Genomic DNA, 21,502 nt, shown 5'->3' on the forward strand with positions numbered 1-21,502 from the left:
AAGATGATCCTCACCATATCCCTGACTCTAACATAACCTTTAAAGTGAGCCTTGGTGTAAATTCTACCTGAATTAAATTAAGTTTGCTAAAGCACTGTTTCTCATAAAGAGGCCCACAAAACCACTGTCACCAGACCAATCATTTCAACAACAATCTTCCCATAACAATACATGACCATTTAAAGTGACACTAATGTCAGGAGTTTTATCTTAAAAATGCATTCAAGTACCTTAACTATTAACATAAATTTCTGATTTGGTGCTGACACTGTCCTTCCTTCTGGAGGGGGGCTACTTTTGTTCCCCATGGTCCCTGTGTGTTTTGTAAAGTAGTCACCACTCTAAACTCACACAGCTGATGGACTACAATCTCAATACAAATGAATAAACTAAACGTGAGATTGTAGTCCATCACAAGAGTGAGCTAGGAGCGATTGCTACTTTTCAACACACACAGGGACCATGGGGAACAAAAGTAGCCACCCTCCAGAAGGAAGGACAGTGTCAGCATCAATTCAGAGATGATTTGAGGATCTACATCAAACAGAGTGATTTGCCCGAAGAAGGGACCAAAGTGGTTCCGAAAGGTGGCTACACATTCTGACATACCTTTCTTTTGTCAATAAACAATTGACAGAATTCGTTTTGGTGTGCTGGTGAATATTTTTGGATTCGTACATGATTTGCGGCTCCAGCCGCAGTCATTACAGCACCCACCCAATGTTTTGGGTTGTATTCGGTCAGGAGGGCGATGGGATTCTATGAAGTTAGACTTTTTACATTTTGCAGAGGCCCTTAGGCTGGCCATACATTGCTCTATTTTTCTCATTCAACCCACGGGCTGATCGATAAAAATAGAGCAGATTACTCCAACACTAGGAGTGTGTTGATCGAGGAATCCCTGCTGTTTGCATTGTATTCTGGCAACAGCCGCCGGCCCCTGTCAGAATACCCAAAGAGAGCCGGCAGCTCATTGGACGCATGCTCTGTTCGCACAAAGATATTCAGGCCCGGCTCCATCAATCAGCTGATCGAGGGATGCTGGCCGAAAGGGTACCGACAGTGGCACCCACTTTGCAAATTTTGTCCAGTTCCTCAAGAACCGTCCGAAATTCACACAGTGTATGGACACCCTTACAGTCATCATACTTCCAAACAGCTCCAACTCTCATTTTCACTTCCAGTAAAAGATAACTTGGGAAAGCACAGTCTTGAACAGCCGGCCATCTACTAGCCTGTAGAAGGTAGGAGGGAGGCAGGAGAGTGGCATACCTTGTTGTGTCTGTGTGTTTTTGGAGACACACACAGCTTACTAGCACGCACAAGGGTGGCTCCATAGGGACCTTGTGAGGGAGAGTAGCCAAACAGGATATTAGAGCCCGAGGACTAGCTGATTTTGCAGGAAACTAACAAGGTTATTCACAAAATGGTGAAGAGTTTGGAGAAGGCAGGAGAAGTGAACAATTTAGGCCAAAGTAGCTGAACTGTAAAGTGAGCTGAATTGGAGAATTTTTCCAAATCAGCTACGTTGTCCTAGATTGTTAACTTCTCTGGCCTTCTCCAAATACTTCACCCTTTTGTGAATAACCCTGTAAAACGTTTTAACATCAAGGAGCTGCATCCATTATAAGTGATTTCATCAGAATTTGAAATAGCTTAAAAACCTGTTGACTTTATTATCACTAACTATCTAACTGAAAGAGGAACTGACCTGATTAACTACCTCCCGGCCGGCCGTTGTGAAAAAACGGCCGGCCGGGAGCTCTCTAGATCTCTAGATCTGAGCGGACGTCTAAAGATGTCTTTAGACATCCGCTCAGACATGCACCCTCAGCGGCGCTGGTCCCGGGCTCCGCTGTGCCCGGTGCGATCCCGGAATCAGCATGGTGCCGGTGTCACAGGGGATCAGAGGGAGATCGTTGCACGAGCTACCTCCGGTCCCCTCTCCGCTGCAAGAATGCGGAAGTGTTGTATATTACATCACTTCCGCATTCTCGTGTCACTCTCCAGCTTCTTTTGGGGGGTCCTAGGTGACATTAGGGGTCTTGGAGACCCCTGATGTCTCCATAAAGAGGACCTGCCACATATTTTGCTATCACATAGGGGGGTTTTATTAGCCCCCGTATGTGATAGCAAAAAAGTTTAGTGAAAAAAAATAGGAAAAAATAAATAAAGTTTCCCCGCCCAAAATTTAGAGTTACACATAAAAAAGAATAAAAAAACAAAAAATGTCCCCACCCATACATACACGCATGCAAACATGCGTCGGGGGGGCATACATGATTGCGCCCTTTACGCTGCACATGTTACATATCGCCGTGAATGTCACAGTGAGAGCAATAATTCTAGGGCCATCAATCACTGATAACACTAAACTGATAAACGGTAAAAGCTTTTAAAGCGCCGCTTATGGCCAATTTTGGGTATGGTAGTTTTCTGCGATTTTGCGGGTGCGCGCAACTTTAAAGCTTGACATGTTTGGTGTCTATTTACCCAACGTGACCCCGTCTTTTATATTTTACCAAAAAACTGGGTAATAATAAATGTTTCCTAACATAATGTAACATAATGTAAAAAATTTCAAAATGTTCAGTAATTTTTCCTAATTATAGTAAAAAATAAAAACCGCAGTGGTGATTAAATGCCACCAAAAGAAAGCTCTATGTGTCCCCAAAAAATGGTATAAAACTCATTTCAGTACAGGGTTATATGATGGAATAAAAGTCAGTCAAAGTATCGCAGCGCTGAATACTGAAAAATGGCCTGGCCAGGAAGGGGGTCTAAACACCTGGTCTTCAAGCGGTTAAAAAGAGAATTTGGGATTTCCTCCACCTAATTTCTTTTTAATTCTCACTAGTTAGCACTGCACTCCCCTTATATAAATCTGCTAATACATTGAAGAAGTGTCCTCAGGTAGTTGACAAATGTAGACATTGGGGTTGGAATGCCTGCTAATGCTCCTCTGCTGTTCTTTGTTCAGCTCAGTAATTGGCATACATCCTTTAAATGTTGTGCAGTGGAAATGTTTCTGAACCAACTTCATCCGTTCTAATTCAAGAGTTTCTCTTTTTTTGATTTGAGAGACTGGAAATCTGTGCGACGACGATATAATGTACTGCATAAGTCATTAAATCAGCCTTAGCAGTTAACTCCCTGCAAAGCAGAATGATTCATCATACACCTGGGCAATTCATGCAGAGGTTACCTTCAGTGAAAACAGCATATGGAAACCACACATCAGTAGATCAGGAAATCGGCAGTGGTAGTTATAATGCAAGTCCCAACTTTTTTTTCCAGTCTACTTTGAGCAATGCAAAGAGCCTGAGGTCAAATCACTGGCATCCCCTTTAATAAGACTCGTATCTTTATCAGGATACCTGCATAGAGCTTGCCGGCATACAGGTAGGTGGGGCTCTTGCTTTTATAAATATTGAAGTTAGTCATGTGATTAGGACTTGAAAGGCTTACATCAGTGTCTAGAGAACAGAAGCACATAACCATCTTCAATAAGGTTTGCTAAAAATTCTTGCAATACAGTAATGTAAAAAAACAAGTACAATTAGCTAAAATTGATGAATTGAAAGAACTCCAGGCAAAACTTTAATGAACCCTTATAGTGGGACTACCCCCGCACTAGAAGGGTTAGCTGCTCGTTTTTGTCTAGGTGCTAAAATAAAAAAGTTATACTCACCCAAACCTCGAAGGTGGCGTCCACAGCGCTCCCTCCAGCCTGTCTCCTCCTACACTGAAGCAATGGCATGTCCAATTCACAGTGTAATGGACATGATGGCTCTATAGACAGCTGCAGTGGAGGGGGAGTGAGGCGGAAGGGATCGGTCTAAGAGCATTCGAGCTCCGAGGATTGGGCAGGTATAAGATTTTTTCTTTTAGTACCTAGACAAAAATGTGCAATTAACACTTGCAGTGCGGGAGTAGCTCCAATGCAAGGGTTAATAAAAGTTTTGCCAAGAGCTCTTTTTTAAGGGAAACATTCGTTTCTGACACAGTCCGTAAAGGTGATAATTTAATAAAAACACAAGGACAATTGGCCTTTTTAACAAAAATATCAACTGTGGAAAAAGTAAGTACACCCTTTTCTTGCATGGGCTGCCCTTTTCAAATCCCTCTCCACAACATTTCAATGGGATTCAAATCAGGTATTTTTTTAATCATTGCTTGCTGCATTTGTGTTGTGTGACTTGAGTGTAGTTACTTTTTCTCATCGCCGTATATACCAATGACCAAGGACATTTATCTCAGTAAATCTGGATGTTCACTTTTAATCATCAATATCTTGCAGACTGTTGAAAAATCCTGCAGGTTTTGAGGAGTTTTCTGTTTCCTCCATGTTAAAAAAAAATATTTTTTATGTTTAATTAAATTTTCCTGCAAGATCTGCAAAGTCTAGCACCATAAATAAAATGTAAATAGACATTCAATGTATTCTAAATGTATTTAGAAAGACAGATGGATTAGCTGTAATTAACAGATAAATGACAAGTAAAAGATGGATAGCTAAGGCATAGCTAATAGATTTATGAGCCTGAAAGAGTAGATTGACCAGGCATGACTAACAGATGCAAGCATCCAGATGAATCGATGGCCAATAATTGACTTATGCATCTAGCTAGGACAGTGCACAGTCAAGATAAGACCCTCACCGGTATCTACTAAATGGATCAATGCAAAACAGGGCTAATAAATTTCAGCCATTTCAAAATTGTATCCATTTTACCTTGAAGTGCAAGAGGATTAAAACTTCAGGCAAACTTCACACGGAAAGAGCTCAGTGCAGATCATTATGTAATTGATCTCGCACATTACATGAAAACGCTTATTAGAATATAAATCATTCTTGTGGTTATGACAGACAGTCACGCAGTTATGCTTTCTAATTACAGACACCCAATAATAATTTCATCCATCATTTGCCAAGCAGTGAACTATTTAAGTACCTTGATCATTTTTGAAAATTGCTTAGTTCATAAAACGAATAATTCCAGAAAAAAAGAAGAAATTCTGTTACCATTACGCAATTCCCGTGCGTGGAAATGTTAGGTTAGATGTTCTCGATTATAGAATAGTCAACGAATTGGCAACTGGGGAGCGGAGGAAGGAATTTTTTGTTCAGTGGATTTTTATGTGTCTGTAAAACAAAACACATTAGTCCCCTTAAAACAGAACTTTAGGCAAATCAAATCTTAACATTTGAAGTGGGGCTACCCCCAGACTGCAAGGGTTAAGTGCTTGTTTTGTTTAGGGAGCTAAAATAACAAAGTTATACTCACCAGAACCACAATCCAGGATTGCTCTTAGACTGGTCCTTTCAGCCTCGCTCCCCCTCTACTTCAGCAGTCTAAGGTCCAGTGAGTCATTGCATTGAATACAGTTTATAGACGTTAGACATGTGTGATTTGTTTAGTTCAGAATCATAATTTGGACAAATTCTCCAAAATTTGGACATTCGGACACTTTTGAATTTCCCAATCCCAATGCATCCGAATGTGTCCGAGTCCGAATTTCCGTTTTCGAATTATGGATCTCGTCCGTATTTCGTTCAAAAACTAAACTGAATCGGACATGTGACTTTGCTGGCCAATCAGATGTGTTTTTCGGTTTCATGCATCCGAATGGGTCTGAACATTAATTTTTATTACGGCAACGTGGGAGCCATATACAGTATATACAATACTAAAGCTGAATCTCCTAGACCCGAATGGCATTCGGGATCCAAATTTCCGAATTGCATTTGGGAGCACCCGAATGCCATTTGGGTCTGAGAGCCTCAGCTTTAGTAATGTATGTATATGGCTCACAGGCATTCGGGTCTAGGAGATTCGTATCTGTATATGGTTTTCTGTGGTATTCGCAATGAATATTCGTGAACTCATCCGAAACAAACGAAATTTCGCATTTCGTCCAAATCCGAAACCAGAATTGAATTTTGGTTCCCAAATTCCGATACAATTAAATATCCGAACAGACTTTTTCCACAGCTTACATGTCTAATAGACGTGAGGACGTCAGGGGACATAGCATCGTTGGAGTGGAGGAGGAGACAGACTGGAGGGAGTGGTGTAGAAGCCAGCAGGGATCACGGTTTCCGCGTGGAAGACCGCATGTCACGAAAACGCTAAAATCTTTACAACTGCACGGATTCCACTCATTTGCGGCTATTACTATAGCCGCGAACAAGCGGAATACGCCCCTGAAATCGCGATTGAACTATTTTACGGGGCGCGTGGTTTTGTATCGCACGGTCCCCACAATAGTGTGAACAATGCACATTAAAATGCAATGCAGGGAATTTATCAAAACTGGAGCAGACAAAATCTAGAGCAGCTGTGCATGGCAGCCAATCAGCATCTACCTTTAATTTCCAAACCTTAACTGAGCAAACTGAAGAGAGAAACTGATTGGTTGACATAGGCAACTGTTCCAGATTCTGCTGCTCCAGTTTTGATAAATTCCCCCCATTGTTTTTTATGTTTAGAGCGGCTCTGTGCGTATTTGTAAGGCCAAATATGCGGTGAAAACCGCTCATGTGTGAATGGAGCCTGAGATTTACATGACAGTCCAGGAAGTAGATGCTGACTCTGGAGAATGATGCCTGGACAAAGATGTTATCAATGGAGTTATTGTCAGGGGATGCCTGCAAGATGGAATAAATACTAGCAAATGTTACACTTACACATTACTTAGCAAGCGTGAATGTGAGTGAATGAACAGTGAGGTGAAGTTTTTTTTCTTCCAAATTTTAATGCAAAATGACACAAAACACAGGAACCACACAGTAACTTGCACTAGAAATTGATCATCGGGGCACATAAGCACATGTGATAATGCATCCAGAAACTTGTGTTATGAACCCTCATTTCTGCATGCAGGCAGATGTCAGCTTGTCCTAAATGTGAATTAAGATAATACATGACACTAGTAAATGTATTGTGAAATAGAAATAGACAGATAGACAGGCAAGCAAGCCATCAGACAAAACACAATGAGGGGAATTTGTCAAAACTGGAGCAGACAAAATCTGGAGCAGATTTGCACTCAACCAATCAGCTTCTCTGTCTCATTTGCAAATCTTACCTGAGCAAACTGAAGAGAGATGGTGATTGGTTGCCATGGGCAACTGCTCCAGATTCTGCCTGCTCCAGTTTTGATAAATTCCCCCCATATTCCCCCCATATTCTTAAAACTTGTTTTCTTGTGGACACCAGACAGTGCCACCATTTTGTTTGACAGCTCAGCTTATTATCGGGTGATTTCATTATAACTAGAATGTATTTTTCCACATCGCACAAATCAATTCAGTTATGCCTGAAGAAATATATGGCTTAGGTATTATTATAAGTATTGTATATGATGCAGGCAGCGCTTCCATTGTAAATAATGAGGAATTGTGTTTATTTTTCAGATATAATCATTTCTTGAAGTGAAAACTGCAGATAGTTGCTGGTGGAAGCATTGTCATGTTCAAAAATGAATATCAGGTATGAGAAAGCTTACAGTATATAAAGAAAGCATTTTTAGAAGGAGAGAGGTCAGGGAACGCAGATGTCATTTTCCTCTCCTGTCAGATTTGCTTTAATTTAAATGACAACATTTTAAAAAGATAAAAATTAGGTGGCACTGCGTCAGTGGATTTGTGCAGAGGTGGCAATACTGGCACTGTAAAGGAAGAAAGTCATTGGATCTGTTAGCATAAGGATTTCTATGGCACTATCCAGGAAGATGCCAGCGATGATGGGGCATCAGTAAAATGTACAGAAGAAATATACTGCATGTGATTGCAGAGGTAGTGGTGTGCCATTGGTCAGGATAAGTGGGGCACAGTCAAGGATGGGAGAACAGCACTCATTTCTCAAAAGCTCATGGGTTAGCACATCACCTTCCTAGGAGGGTCGTTCCATGTCCAAATGATACTATAAGGTCTTGTAACAGTAATACCATTATGTCCGAGTCATCAGGCCTCCACTAGTATTGCCATGCTCACTTCCTGGTCTGCTCCTTCACTCGACACCAATGTGGCATAGTGCAACCCTCAACCTTGCAGCCAGCACTGTCTAACCCAGGGGCGCCCACTATTTTTCGTCTGGAGATCTACTTTTCAAATGACGAGCTCATTGAGATCTACCAATGAAAAAACACCTGCATTCAGGGGCGGGAGGGGGCGTGGCGGTGCATACCCATACAAGACTGGTGCCCAACACACAACCCATCAGTGCTCAGTGTGTGGGTCCGCTGTGCAGTATTCCTCATTGTTGATCCGGAGCACAGTTGTGTTACACATGTACATGAGCCAATGTGAGTGCTCCTGTATAAGTGAAAACAAAGTCAGTTGCTCCTATATAAGAAAACCATGGAGAACAGAAGCAGTAAGGTGCAGATGGAGGTACAAGTATACCCGAAAACGTTTCCATCTGCACCTTTCTGCTTCTGTTCTCCCTGGTCGCCTCTCCCCTATCAGATTGTTCCTCTCTTGCTCACCCCCCACAGTTAAAACATTCCTCCTGGTTTAGTTCTTATTTATTTTTAACGTGATGGTACACAGCCATAAACGTCAGCAGATAAGAATAGAAGGCAGGCAGTTCAGTGAAGTCACATAGCTCTCTACAGCTCAGGTAACTGTGAAGCTTGTTCCTTTCCTTATCTGTAGATCTTGATTGGTGGGCCATACAACCCAACAGCTGTCCTGTACAAATGAGTATCACCTTATGGCAACACCATCTTTGTGTGGAAGCGGGCATCCTATCATTTAGAGAAGAACTCCAGGCCGAAATGTTATTAACCTTTGCATTGGGACTACCCCCACACTTCATGGGTTAAAGGAGAACTATGGGGTAACCTTTTTATCCTATCGTTCTCTTTAGGGTGATGGGAGGACATATACTAACCTCCTCCCGTGACCCAAAACTCAGTATATAGTGGGCTATTGTGAGCTATATACTGAGAGCCTTGCAGCCAGGACGGATCCCGAAAATAATGTTGAGATCCACCCAGCTGGCGGTTTTGACAGCGGGCTCTGCCTATCTAGAGGCAGAGCCAGCTGTGCCCGCCCCCTCCCCCATCCGTTCCTCCACTCAGCCCTGAAGGATCGGAGAGGGGAGGGGGGAATCTGTGCAGGGAGCAGAGACCGGTAGTCACCGCTCTCTGCAGGGAGATGATTGGTAAGTGAGCGAGCGACGGTATGTGTTCACTCACTTCCTGATCAATAGAGCCAACGTGTGACATTTTAAATATAACAGGGCGGCTCCAACTATGAGGAGGAGTGTAAATCACTCACCCCTTATATCTCCTTTAACTGTTTTTTTAAGCCTAGGGTAAAAAAAAAAAAGTTACACTCAATCCTCTGAGCCGGCAGCGCTACCTCCAGCCTCTCTCCTCTCTGCTGCAGCAATGATATGTCCCTCAGTGTCCTCAGATCCTATACACTGTGTTGGATGTGAAGACTCAAGGATTCCTAGACCGCTGAAGAGGAGGGAGAGAAACTCTCTAGGGACTGGTCTTCCGGCTCGGGGGTTTAGGTGAGTATAACTTTTTTTATTGAGCAGTTAACCCTTGCCTTAGGGGGGTAACCCCACGTAAAGGGTTAATAACATTTGTTACAGGAGTTTTCCTTTAAATACACTTAAAATGTTATGTTACCCTATATACCCTATAATATATTTATATTATGGGCAACTGTAGACACAAAAAACGTCAAAAAAAAATATACACAACAAATGGATGTACTGTAAACAAGGATTTTCAAAATGCAAAAAAGCATCCTACATATAACAGTGATTATTTTATAGAAGACCTCGAAGCAGAAAATGGTATTGATAGATGCAATTCAGAGGTGCCTGTGACTCAAAGCAAGGTGAATATTCTTAAAATCACTGGACCACTGCAGAGAATTGCTTTGAGCGATTACACAAACAGAAAAACATCTATTTTGTTTTTAAAGTTCATAAAAACAGTACAGCCATCGGACACAGGTGAAATAACCAGGAAGGAATAAGCCGCGCTGTCGTTAGTGATGCCTTTGCCCAATAAGCGCTCACTGCCTCTGGCACAGAAGGATAATAATTCGACAAAAAATTATCTGAATCTGTGAGCAAGAGTTGCTTTTGGTGAATATTTAATTTTTGTTTTCATACCGAATATGTCAGAGCGGTAAGACTCACGCTTGTGTCGTTAGAGGGGTAAACATGTTGTGTTTGTTTAATACGTTGTGTGCGTATTTTTGGATAGCGGAGTATAATAAGAAATATTTGAGGTAGAACTGTTTGGGCGATTTACATTCACTTTTGAAAATGATTATGATGCTTTAGAGGCTACCAGTTCAACACATTCGGCTTTTTACTTATTGCTGTTAGTGGCAATGTTTCCTATTTCTGATTTTTTAGTCTTTTATCCTTTACTGACATCTCCCCGCCCCGTCTATTGAATTTCCACTTTCTTTACACTTTAAAAGGATGTGTAGTGTTGTCTAAATTGTATTTGCTACAGTCAGGAATACAAAATACATTTTAAAAAAATGTTTTCCTTTTTATATCCGTTAGCCTTATTTGTACATTTATACAAACTTATTTGAAGTTTGTATAAATGTACAGTAATATGTAACCAGCGTGTGGAGCATAGGATAACTCGGCCTTTATTAGCAGGCTGACTTTATTACTTTACTCTAAATAGCCTGTATTATGAAGAAAGCCTCAAAGCAGCAACTTAACTACACAGAGCTAAATGACTCAAAGGAGAGACAACCCCCCTCCCAGTCTGCTTTTCTCAAAGGACTGCCTTTGGATTCACAGATTATTCTGACTCCGATTGTTGTATTGGCGATTTAACCCTTGCTGAGACCTCTATACCTGGCCTGTATAAGCAGATATAATCGCTGAGGACATTCCTTATCAGATAGCTGAACGCACCAAATACATTTTCATTCCTGAAAGTGCTTTATTGCTTGCGGCAGGGTTACAGCAGACAACAGGATACAGCAGATGAATGAATAGATGATATTTGAAGGTCGGAGATAGTAATGTTTCCAAGCATGCAATGCAGATTAACATGTGGTCATGTTACTCTCAGCCATGACACTAAACAAACAACTGGTCTCATAAAGAAAGGGGAAATACATCATAGATAGGAGGGCACACAGAAAAACAGAATGTCCACAAGATGTCAGTATATTAATTAGCTATACAATATCAATGACTAAATGGCTTAAGGAAAATAAACAATATAAATTCTCATTTCAAATTATTGTGAACAATAACTATGACTATGGATTGTGCCATTTTTTTACAACTATAGTGGCAGCACACAGACTATGACCATTTGTGGGGAAAATGACACACGAACACTAACTACGCACACCTTAAAACCAAAAAAACAAAGAAGAAGGTGTGTAGACATCCTCTAAATCTGCAATGAGGGTGGACTGAGAAAGCAAAACATCTGGGAGCACAAATTGAGTGCTACACCCGTTTTCATAGAGTCCAGAGATATGTTATTCAGTCCTTAATTGAGACGACACAAGATGTAATACCCAATGCATTTCGGGGGTTGCAAACATCCCCCTTCATTGGACTTTGGAAGCTTGTGTTGGACTGGGTAACAGGACCCTCAATGAATTGCAAGGATTCAGAGGCTAAATGGCCTTTTGTATCTAGAAGTATTACAGCATTCTGAGGAATTTGATTAGAACGAGATGGCAACCAATAATAAGGATATCAGAAGCTCCTAGACAACTTAACCTAATGCCAAAAACAGGTAAAGGAAACCTGTCCTAAATAGAAATAGGAAGACAAGCATGGCTGAGCTATTTCTACAAATGCTATTTGCCTGGGTGTCACGCTGACTAGGGATGCACAGATACTTTTCGAGTACCAGTGCAGATACTTGGCATTTTCATGAGAACTACCAGGGTTGCAGCGGTTGCAGCTGGGACATGGCTTTGGCACTCCACCACTGTCCTGAAATCATTAGTCTGTATTGTTTTAGAAAAACTGTCACATGACAATAAACAAAAATGTATCAGTACTCGTACTTGTAAGTACTCGGCAAGTACCAGTACTCGTACTCACAAAACTGGTATCTGTGTATCCCTATATTTATATTCATAAAAACAAAATCGTACATTAAAACAGAGATGTACAAATCCCAGGAGCTCCGTGTGCTCCTTACAAATGACAGCTGCCTCCTAATTTTTTAATTTTTCTCTAGTCTAGTCTTGGAGCTCAAAAGTATCGGTACATGTACTCGTACTTGTACCGAGTACTGTACTTGGTATCTGTGCAACCCTAATGCTGACCCACTGGTTTTAATACTCCGATCAAAGTATTCTGACTTACAGATTAGGAAAGTCAAAGTTAAAGTACATGTACACCCGTAAAGCCCCCTTCCTTAGCCCCCTTTGATACATGGAGCTGCCCACGCACCCCACAGCTCTGTACTTACCTCCTTTGTTGGTTACAGCATCCTGTGATTTCTGCAGCCTGGCCAGTAAAAACCTGGTGCTCTTGCCATACAGGTAAGTGCCATTCAAGTCTATGGGATGTTAGAGCACAGATACTGGCATCCCCAAATAGATTTTTACCAGCTGGGCTGCAAGCATCACAGGAGGCCGCAACTGTTGGAGGAGATAAGTACAGACCTGCAGGTGGGGGGACCCAGCTATGTGTATTGAGGGGCAAGGGAGAAGGGCTGGGAGAATTCTGCTTTAAAGGTTTACATGTACTGTGCTTTAAAGTTTGATTCCAGGATCTACTAAAACTTCTAAAACAACCTTCCTGCTCCTTGCACACCTTCCTGTCTCTATGGGACATCAACTCCCTGCATACATTGCTGAGCTCTAGGTTCTTGGAAGATGGTGATGTGTGTGGCCGTAATGATGGTACCTCTTACAGGGGGTGTGGTCATGACTGTCTGGCTAAACAGAAAGGGCTTGGATGTCATTCAATACAAACATGGATTGGTACCTATTTATGACAATGAATGGTAAGTTTTGCTATTATCAATTATTACCATGACTAAATCTGTGAATGAAATCTGAAGCTGGAGATGGGCTTCCAGGTTTGTGACTCAAAGGGTTATTCACAAAAGGGTGAAAAGTTTGGAGAAGGCAGTAGAAGTGAACAATCTAGGACAACATAGCTGAACTGGAAAGTGAGTTGAATTGGAGAATCTTTCCAAATCAGCTATTTTGGCCTAGATTGTTCACCTCTCCTGCCTTCTCCAAACTCTTCACCCTTATAAGAATAACCGTGTCAAAGTTCTTAAGTGAGTGACAGCCAGTCAACAATTTTTTTTGGAGTGCTCAACAATGTTAGCTAGTATAATTCTCTGATGAGAGAGTTTAAGCTACATCAGATCTAATGCCCAAACTTTATGTAGCTGTAGCTATTAGTGAATGTCACTTTTGGTCCTCTAAGGATGCATAAAATATTTGGGGGCACTTGAGGTTAACATATTTTGCTATATAGAGTTGGCTGCTAGCTAAGTTCTACACCTGAATCCCTTCACAGCCAACAATGCGGTTGCCAGCCAGCATTCCCAGATGTTATAGGAGCCAGGAGGTTCCTGTGTAATATCCCCAATTTCCTTTTTATAGCAGCTTTTGCTGTGAAAATCTCACCCCTTCACAGTCTAAATTGCAGCAAGCCGTGTGATCTTCTCGAAGAGCCTGTCCTGCAGATTAGTGGCCCCTGCTGTGATAATGTGCCTCATTTTTTCCTAACAGATATTTTTATTTGCCATCACATACAATTATGCTGTTGTCTTTATCGAAGCTGCAGTGTAAAATGTAAGAGTGATAAAGGCCAACTGGTCTGAAAGAGAAAATATATCCAAGCTTCTTAAATGTGACAGGAATTAAAGAGGCGTTGTTAAAATGACTTGTCAACAGGGGAAAATAATGTTGCACCACCTGCAAAGTAAGAAGGCTCATGTACACCTGCCCCACAGATCTTCCCTATGTTTAAGAGCTGTGGCCTCCTAAATAATTTTTATATTTAACATTCTAGGAGTGTCAGGTACCTGAGTCTCCCACTCCTTGCTGTGGTTTCTTCTGCTGAACCTTAAGTCACTAGTGTGTCTTGAAGTGAGGTGGAGCTGGTGGGAGGAACCACAGCATGCAGTGGGGGACCATGCATTTGGCAAGTGTGTGGAATATAAAAAGGCCATTGCTCTGCAAGTGAGATCAGAGGTACGGGCAGCAGTACCAGTATAAAGTCTAAAGCCTCCTATTACCCTTCTTAGCACTAGCAGGCAGCACAACCAGGTCACTTCTCCATCTCTAGTGTGTGATTAGACATCGAGGAAAGCAGCAATAGACTGTCAAGGTTTCTTACCCTTGTGCAGTTGCTTGTGCACTCCAGTGCTTCTGACACTGATTGTTCCGCTTTGGCGCCCTTTATGATCAAACCCGTTAACATCATCATTCTGCAACTATTGACAAAATGTCTGCAATATTCCTGTCTCAGAGTGATGAAGCAAACACCAGCTCTTTATTTAACCATCCGCTTGTCCATTCAGTCTTTGCCCTTGCGTGTATTCTCATCTACCAAGTGCTCTGCAGTTGTTCCTGTTCTCCATGTATGACCCTGGCTCTGACTGACTGATCTCCTGGTTACTGACTCTGACTATTGTTTCCATTCATCCTGCTCTCATTGTTCCCTGACCTGGTTCGGCTGACTACCCGCTTTGGCATCTGACCTCTGGCTCTGCACTGACAACGTCCTGGACTTTCTCCATTGTTTTTTGCCATAAATGTTTATTGTAGTTTTTACTGTTTTTTTGCCATTAATGTTTATTGTAGTTTTTAATAAACTCTTTTTATTTTTTTAAACCTGCACTTTAAGTTTTTGGTTTATCGGTTCCCTAACACAGACTGAGGTGCTCATACCTTTGCTCACTTTAACAATTTTAAATTAATACAAAACTGTTAAATAATAGTTTTCTTTATACATCTGCCTGGAGAATAGCTTTAACCACTTCAAGACCAGGTGTTTACACCCCCTTCCTGGCCAGGCCATTACAATCCTAGGCAACAAATGAATCCAGCCAGTGAACTGCTATTCATGTGGAAGAAGTCCTACTACTCAATGTTCCTGAAATACTGTAGAACTCGAACAATCATCTAAACTGCAGAAATACATATCTTTGAACCATTTACCTGTTGCATCAACCAATCCCTTGCACTCAGGGCCTCTTACATTAAGGTGTGTCCAATAAGACCAGCTACCTTCAGGAACCAATCAGGCTCTGTGTGTCACCCAGCCAGTGAAAATGGAAAAATGAAAAAACTTAAGTGAATTCTATGGGCGCCAATGATAATTCTTGCTTCAAATACTCAAAAGGGAACCTGTTACATAAATCAAGTGTACAAACTATCAATATTGGTGAAGGGCACCTTTCCAATACATTTTTGGTAAGCCTGGAAACTTCCTATGCTATCAACATGAGAGCCCCATTGGAGCTAAGCCTTATGTATGCTAGATCTAGAATCTGAGTGGCCAATGGAAGCATGAGGAGGTAGATTTTAACAGCTCCACTGTGCATGGAAAACTGGAGAATTTAATAGATACTTGCAGGCTCTTCAGTAATATTTGTAGTTTGTACATTTCACTTGGCAGGTTTCCACAAATAAGACTCTTCAATTGAAGAATGTCAATAAGCATTCCACGCTGAAGAGAACATGTCAATTGTTCGTAGCCTTTTTTGTTCAGAAATGTACCACTTCCTTCAAGGACAGTAATATAATATAGTCTGTTTAGTCGGAAAGTGATAGATCCTTTCTTTACAGTATATTTGCAGGCAAACAGCTAAATGCACAGTTGAACTACATATTAATCTGCAAAAAACTTTTGTAATTTTTTTCAGGTATTTTTCTATTTTAAAGAATCACTTGTCAGACATGATACATGTTCAAACCATTACTCAACTGCAGAGAAAGCTAGTAAAGCTTAGCCAGGAGTGAGATTGGTTAGTGAAGGAACAGCAGCTCACTGATGAGGCCATCTATGTGCTCCACTGTTGACAACAGAAGTTGACCAAAGATGGGGAACTTTAACCTAAATGGGTGGGCACCCCTACCATGGAATTAAATAAAGGAAATGCTTTATGTAGGATATATAGGTGGTGGCAGATTATCTCATAATGTCATCTCCAATCAGCGTGCTCCATTACTTAGATCATCTGCTTACATTGCTTCCCCTCCCAGTGTGAATGCTGATGTTCAGGAGACTAGCATATATATGGATTAAGATAATACAGTATTTAAAACACATTTAAAGGAGAACTATGAGATGAGTGATTTCCACTCACCTCATAGTTCTAAGCCGACCTGTGACAATGAGACTGTCACTGGTCGGCTCAGTAGATCGGGAGGTGAGGGAACACATACTGGGTTCCCTCACCTCTCGATCCTGTCACGGCTCTCTGCCGTGACAGGGGGAGGGGCTGGATTCCCCTCTCCCCGCTCTGATCTGCCAGCGCTGACTGGCGGAACGGACGGGGGAGGGGGCGGGTACAGCTGGCTCTGCCTCTAGATAGGCAGAGCCAGCTGTCACTCACGCAGCTGGGCGGATCCCGTCAGCTACGTCAGGATCCGCTCCAGGTGCGGCGTCTCAGTATACCGCGAGCTGTAGCTTGCGGTATACTGAGCTTAGGGTAACGGGAGAATGCTAGTTTGTGTCCTCCCGTTACCCCAAGGAGAACTATGGGGAAAAACACTGACCCCATAGTTCTCCTTTAAGTATTGTAATTCCATGCATAACTGGATTTAATGGAGGTATTTTATTTTCAACTGCACTTCCTTGTTTTAAATTTACCTATGAATTATCTTTGTCTGTTCTCTTTTAGGGGGGAGCATTTTTTGAAATCTTCAGTTCTCAAGGTAAAGATCCTGTGGCAAAATGGAAACTCTTTGGAAGTCAGTCATCTATTTGGAAGGTAATCAATTATTTCTAAATCAGTTAGTATAAGGTGGCCATACACAGATTGCATTTTGACCATTTCCTGCTGAATCGGTGAACCATGATTGTGATCCATGGGTGGCCCTGATGCAGCACCTAGCTTGACAAAAGTTGATTTTTCAATTACCTTTTGTCAAAAGAGCCGGATGGAAAACTTTTGATCAGCTGCAGTCACTACATGGGTATACAAACAGTTGCGGAATGGAATATCCGAATACAATAGCCAGCAGGGGAGATTCCTCCATCCACACTGTTAAGCGTGGGTGGGGACGTTGAGTTATTTTTTCTTTTTCAGTCCACGGGGCTGAACAAGGAAAATCTTGAGGTATGTGGCTATCTTTAGTCTTAGTGAACAGCATTATAGAATGTGCATAAAGTTGTATCCCACATTTCTTCTGTCGCATAACCAAAAGAAAGGAATGGCTTTCCTGTTCCCAAAGGCCTGGACTGGAAGTCTCCTGGCATTTTTCAAATTTACTTTTGCTGGTGCGCCTACTAACATTTAAGTAGTCAACTCTTTTTGACTACCTAGCATCAATTGGCCCTACCTAAACTAAAGTGTAATTCCATCTGAAACTAATTATGTGGTTTCGGCCAGGTACTGGTGGAATAAATTAGAGGAATATCTTCTCACTTGCCTTGCTATCCTGGTAACAAAGGTTTTACCAGACAGAATGCGACACAGGCAGCAGTAAAAATATATATCACTGCCCAAGTTCCTGTTGTAGATTTTTCCTCACTTCCTGTCTGGTAAAACATTGTCTGTGAGACAGTAAGTGATGGAAAGTCTCTCTAATTCCTACCCATTCACGGAGTAAGGTGGTTGCCGGACAAGTGTAAAGGAGTAAGTGCATTATGTGTCTGTTTGTGTTATTTTTTTATTAGCACTGTATGTACCAACTGCAGTCCTTGTTGTTGTATTCCTATGTTACTACATGGAAAAAAAGATCTTTAAAAACATCCTTACCCACGCTATCCAAAAATTTTAATAAAAAGCTTTGGCTGGACATACACTTTAGGACTGTACCTATGCTATAAATCAGGGGTAGCCAAACTCCGGCCCTCCAGCTGTGGTGGAACTACAAATCCCATGAGGCATTGCAAGATTCTCACAGCCACATACATGACTCCCGGAGAGAGATGCATCATGGAATTTGTAGTTTCCCCACAGCTGGAGGGCCGGAGTTTGGTTACCCCTGCTATAAATCAATGGTCCTTGGTGCACACTTAACTACCAGGGCTCCTTCCACTAGTCTTAAATAAGGACTAAACCCCTTAATGTTTGGATTTTCGATGGAAGTGATGACATGTAAAAGCCTTCTGTTTTAAAAAAGAGTACTGTACTTCATCATCTGTTACAGAACCACTGTGGGATTAATGTCTAGTATTCTAGGAAGATGAAAAAAGAGCGTCTTCTTTGATCGGTTCTGCTCTGTGTTTTTTCTAATGACATTTGATGGCTAATTTATTATATTTTTTTTATTAATTTGATTCAAGGGCTTTGATAAGGAAGTGAAGAGTTTTGTCTTTGTCCTTGAAGGAAGCAGCCAGACTATCAAGATGCAGCTGCCAAAAGAGAGCAAACAAATGCGTAAGTGTCCTGTACTTAACGTAAGTGCATGACAGTGCTTGTCTCTTACTTGTCTCTCCTGATTCTCAGGACAACACCATCTTTTCTAAAAAAAAATTATATTGTAAAGTACAACAAGATTTACTTAAAGTGGAACTCTAGAAAAAGCAAAAGTTCTGCCTTGCAGTGCGTTCCTCTCTGGGCTGCAAGGGTTATATGCTTGTTTTATCTACGATTACTATATAGGAAAAAGGAGAAATACTCATTGTTTTCCTCACTCACACAGGCTTCCTTTGCACAACATGACTGGTCCCCAAAGTCGCTTCTCTTCACCTTTTGACTGCTCCCAGGTACTCCAACATCATCACATACAATGCAAGACCAGTGGTTCTGCACTGTACATGAAGTCATTGAGGCTCTGTCCACATACCCTGAGTGTTGGAAAGTGGGAGGAACAACAAATAAGGTTGTTCTGCTTATTCTTCTACTGTTAGATAAAATGAACATTTAACCTTTGCTGTGCAGAGGGGAAACACTACAAGGGTTAGCCATTGCTTTCTCTGGAGTTCTGCTTTAACCCATCAGCCACTCCCTTATATCTATACAGATTTGTTAGAGAATTACATATACCAAGAGAAAAATGTTAAGTTGTACTGGTTGCCATACAAGTCTGTCTGCAGTTTTCTACAGAACATTCATGTAGCTTGTGTTCTTGTATGTTAGCAAGCAGGTTTGAAAAACAGGCGCAAAGCATATTGCAAGCACCCACAAACAAAAAAGTTATGTCATGTATCACAAAGATGGAACTCAGCTGTTAAGTGGACTTGTTGTCAAATATGATTCCCTGGTACTCTTCCTACCTCACTTCCTAAAAGTTATCATACTTAACAAAAGTTTTGAAATACAAACCTTCACTGCTGAAGGGGAGGATGAGGCAATCTGAATTCCGACCCTCTACTCCAGCAGAGATCATGTGGCCAAAAGTTGTGACCATGTGACCTAAAAATTTAGACATGAGACCATCCACTATGGGATCTGGAGTCTGCAATTTCTCCAGCCAAGGGAAATATTTAGTGGCTTCTGTTACTCTTTATGAGTTTAAAGCACATTTTGTGTGTACCTTAAGGGAAGACTAAGTTGATAGTTGCAGAGGCGCCAGTGCCATAGCTCAACTTTAGATTTCTTAGTTGGCCCCACTCATTCCAGAATTCCAGAATTCCCAGCAAATGCTGCAGAAGCCCCCTCGCCTACCTCCTAGAGTGTATCATTGAGTGCCTAAATGCTGCCATACAGTAAACACCAAAAGTCAGTATTTGCATAAGTTACAGGGGGTGATGCAGTGAACTGTGAATCTGACCAGAAAGTCTAAGGGTTATAGCACTAGAGATTTTTTCCAATACATTGATGCATGTAGTTGACTTTTTATTGGAGGAATAACAAGTGCACTCTACAGTGCTAGATAGTGCAACATTCCATCCTATTAGCCAGTAAAATAATGGCAATCCATTCAGGAGACGCAGTCTACTTGCTTTTAGTTTTCTGCCTCACAGTTTTATGAGAACATCAGCCCTGTCTGCTGTTGAAATTCTTCTGGTTGCATCTTACCTGGATTTCTGTGGGCACCTAATCCAAAGCTTGTTACTATGTAGGCCAGGGATTCCTTTCATCAAAAACATTCAGTATTTTGATTGTGCACATTGTTCATGCAGTCTAACATGCACACCTTTCATCCGTTAGTAATACATTATTTCCACCCTTGTTCCATATGGCGCAGTTGCCTAGATTGACTAAAAACATAATGCCAAACCTTACCTACTTTAACGGGCCAACTACACTTAACTGAGACAGTTTGGGATATACATTCTGAAAAAAAGAATACATGAAAGATTTTGGTACATAAAACCCAAGATGTTTTCTCTTTTTAGAAAAGTCTTAAAGTTCTTCTGCCTAAGCACAGTATAACATAAGAGATGGATTAAAAATATGATCTTGTGCTAATGGCTTGAAGATTAATTATTCTGAAGTTACTAGCATATTTTCAATTATTTCTATCAGCAGAATTTTGTATAGTAAATTAATATATCCCTACAATAAATGAGCCTTTAATTTGTTTATTGCGAGCATTAATATAAAGTGTTCCCGCTCCAAATTCTCGCATTGTCATCCATCATACAATATTACAACTAAAAACTGGAACACAGCTCCTGAATATTAATACTTAATGATGCAAATTCCATTATAAAATGATAATTGCCACCACTCAGCAACCTTTTGTCCCCATTAATACATTGGTCGTTATATAATTTTTTACATTATTTATTTCCTGAATTTACATATTACTTATGTATATAGTGCTTTACATTATACATAGAATCATCTAAATCAGTCAGCTTCAGCAATCAGCTTGGAGTAGTAACTACTTTACAACATACACAGGGACCATGGGGAACAAAAGTAGCCACCCTCCAGAAGGAAGGACACTGTCAGCATCAATTTAATTACATTTTAAATGCCGCCTTTTTGCGAAAAGGTAAAAAAACTATTTATGTTAAAAATCTGTGTTGTGGTAACACCTAATCTGCAGTACCTTTTATGCGCTGTGCTGGTGTGTGTTGTGATAAAATAATACAGACATACATTTAATCGGAACACAGTGTACCATAGCAATGCATTACAAGACTTTGCCATGCGCTGCCACACAGTTGAATCAATGTTATTTTAAAAAGAAAAAAAAGTCAAGCACTACGGTGCATTTTACCAACGTACTGCACTGCATGTGTATGTGTGTGTGTGTGAGGGGAGTTGTGTTTTATTCTTTTTTATTACATTTTTAAAAGTTGGGGGGGGGGGGCTTCGGGGAAATATCAGGGTCTAAATAGACCCCTGACATTTTCCTTTTGAAATAGAAAAAGAAATTGAGGACATAGAGTCTTCAATCTATTTTTCTGCAGCCTCAGGGCTGAATGAA

At 41.1% G+C, this 21,502-nt stretch overlaps 1 protein-coding gene across 1 annotated transcript in view; it reads left to right on the plus strand.

Annotated features, from left to right (window-relative positions):
- The first annotated feature begins 7,424 nt into the window (after positions 1-7,424).
- The window catches only part of LOC108797540 (uncharacterized protein C3orf67 homolog), a 111,476-nt gene continuing 97,398 nt past the window's right edge, over positions 7,425-21,502 (plus strand). The window contains exons 1-3 of the mRNA XM_018569152.1: positions 7,425-7,496; positions 16,852-16,941; positions 18,462-18,555. Coding sequence (XP_018424654.1) covers positions 7,476-7,496; positions 16,852-16,941; positions 18,462-18,555 — 205 coding nt within the window. The 5' untranslated portion in view covers positions 7,425-7,475. The remainder of the gene's footprint in view (positions 7,497-16,851; positions 16,942-18,461; positions 18,556-21,502) is intronic.

The sequence above is a fragment of the Nanorana parkeri genome, unplaced genomic scaffold (genome assembly GCF_000935625.1).
Source record: "Nanorana parkeri isolate BGI_ZX_2015 unplaced genomic scaffold, ASM93562v1 scaffold1292, whole genome shotgun sequence".
NCBI lineage: Eukaryota > Metazoa > Chordata > Amphibia > Anura > Dicroglossidae > Nanorana > Nanorana parkeri.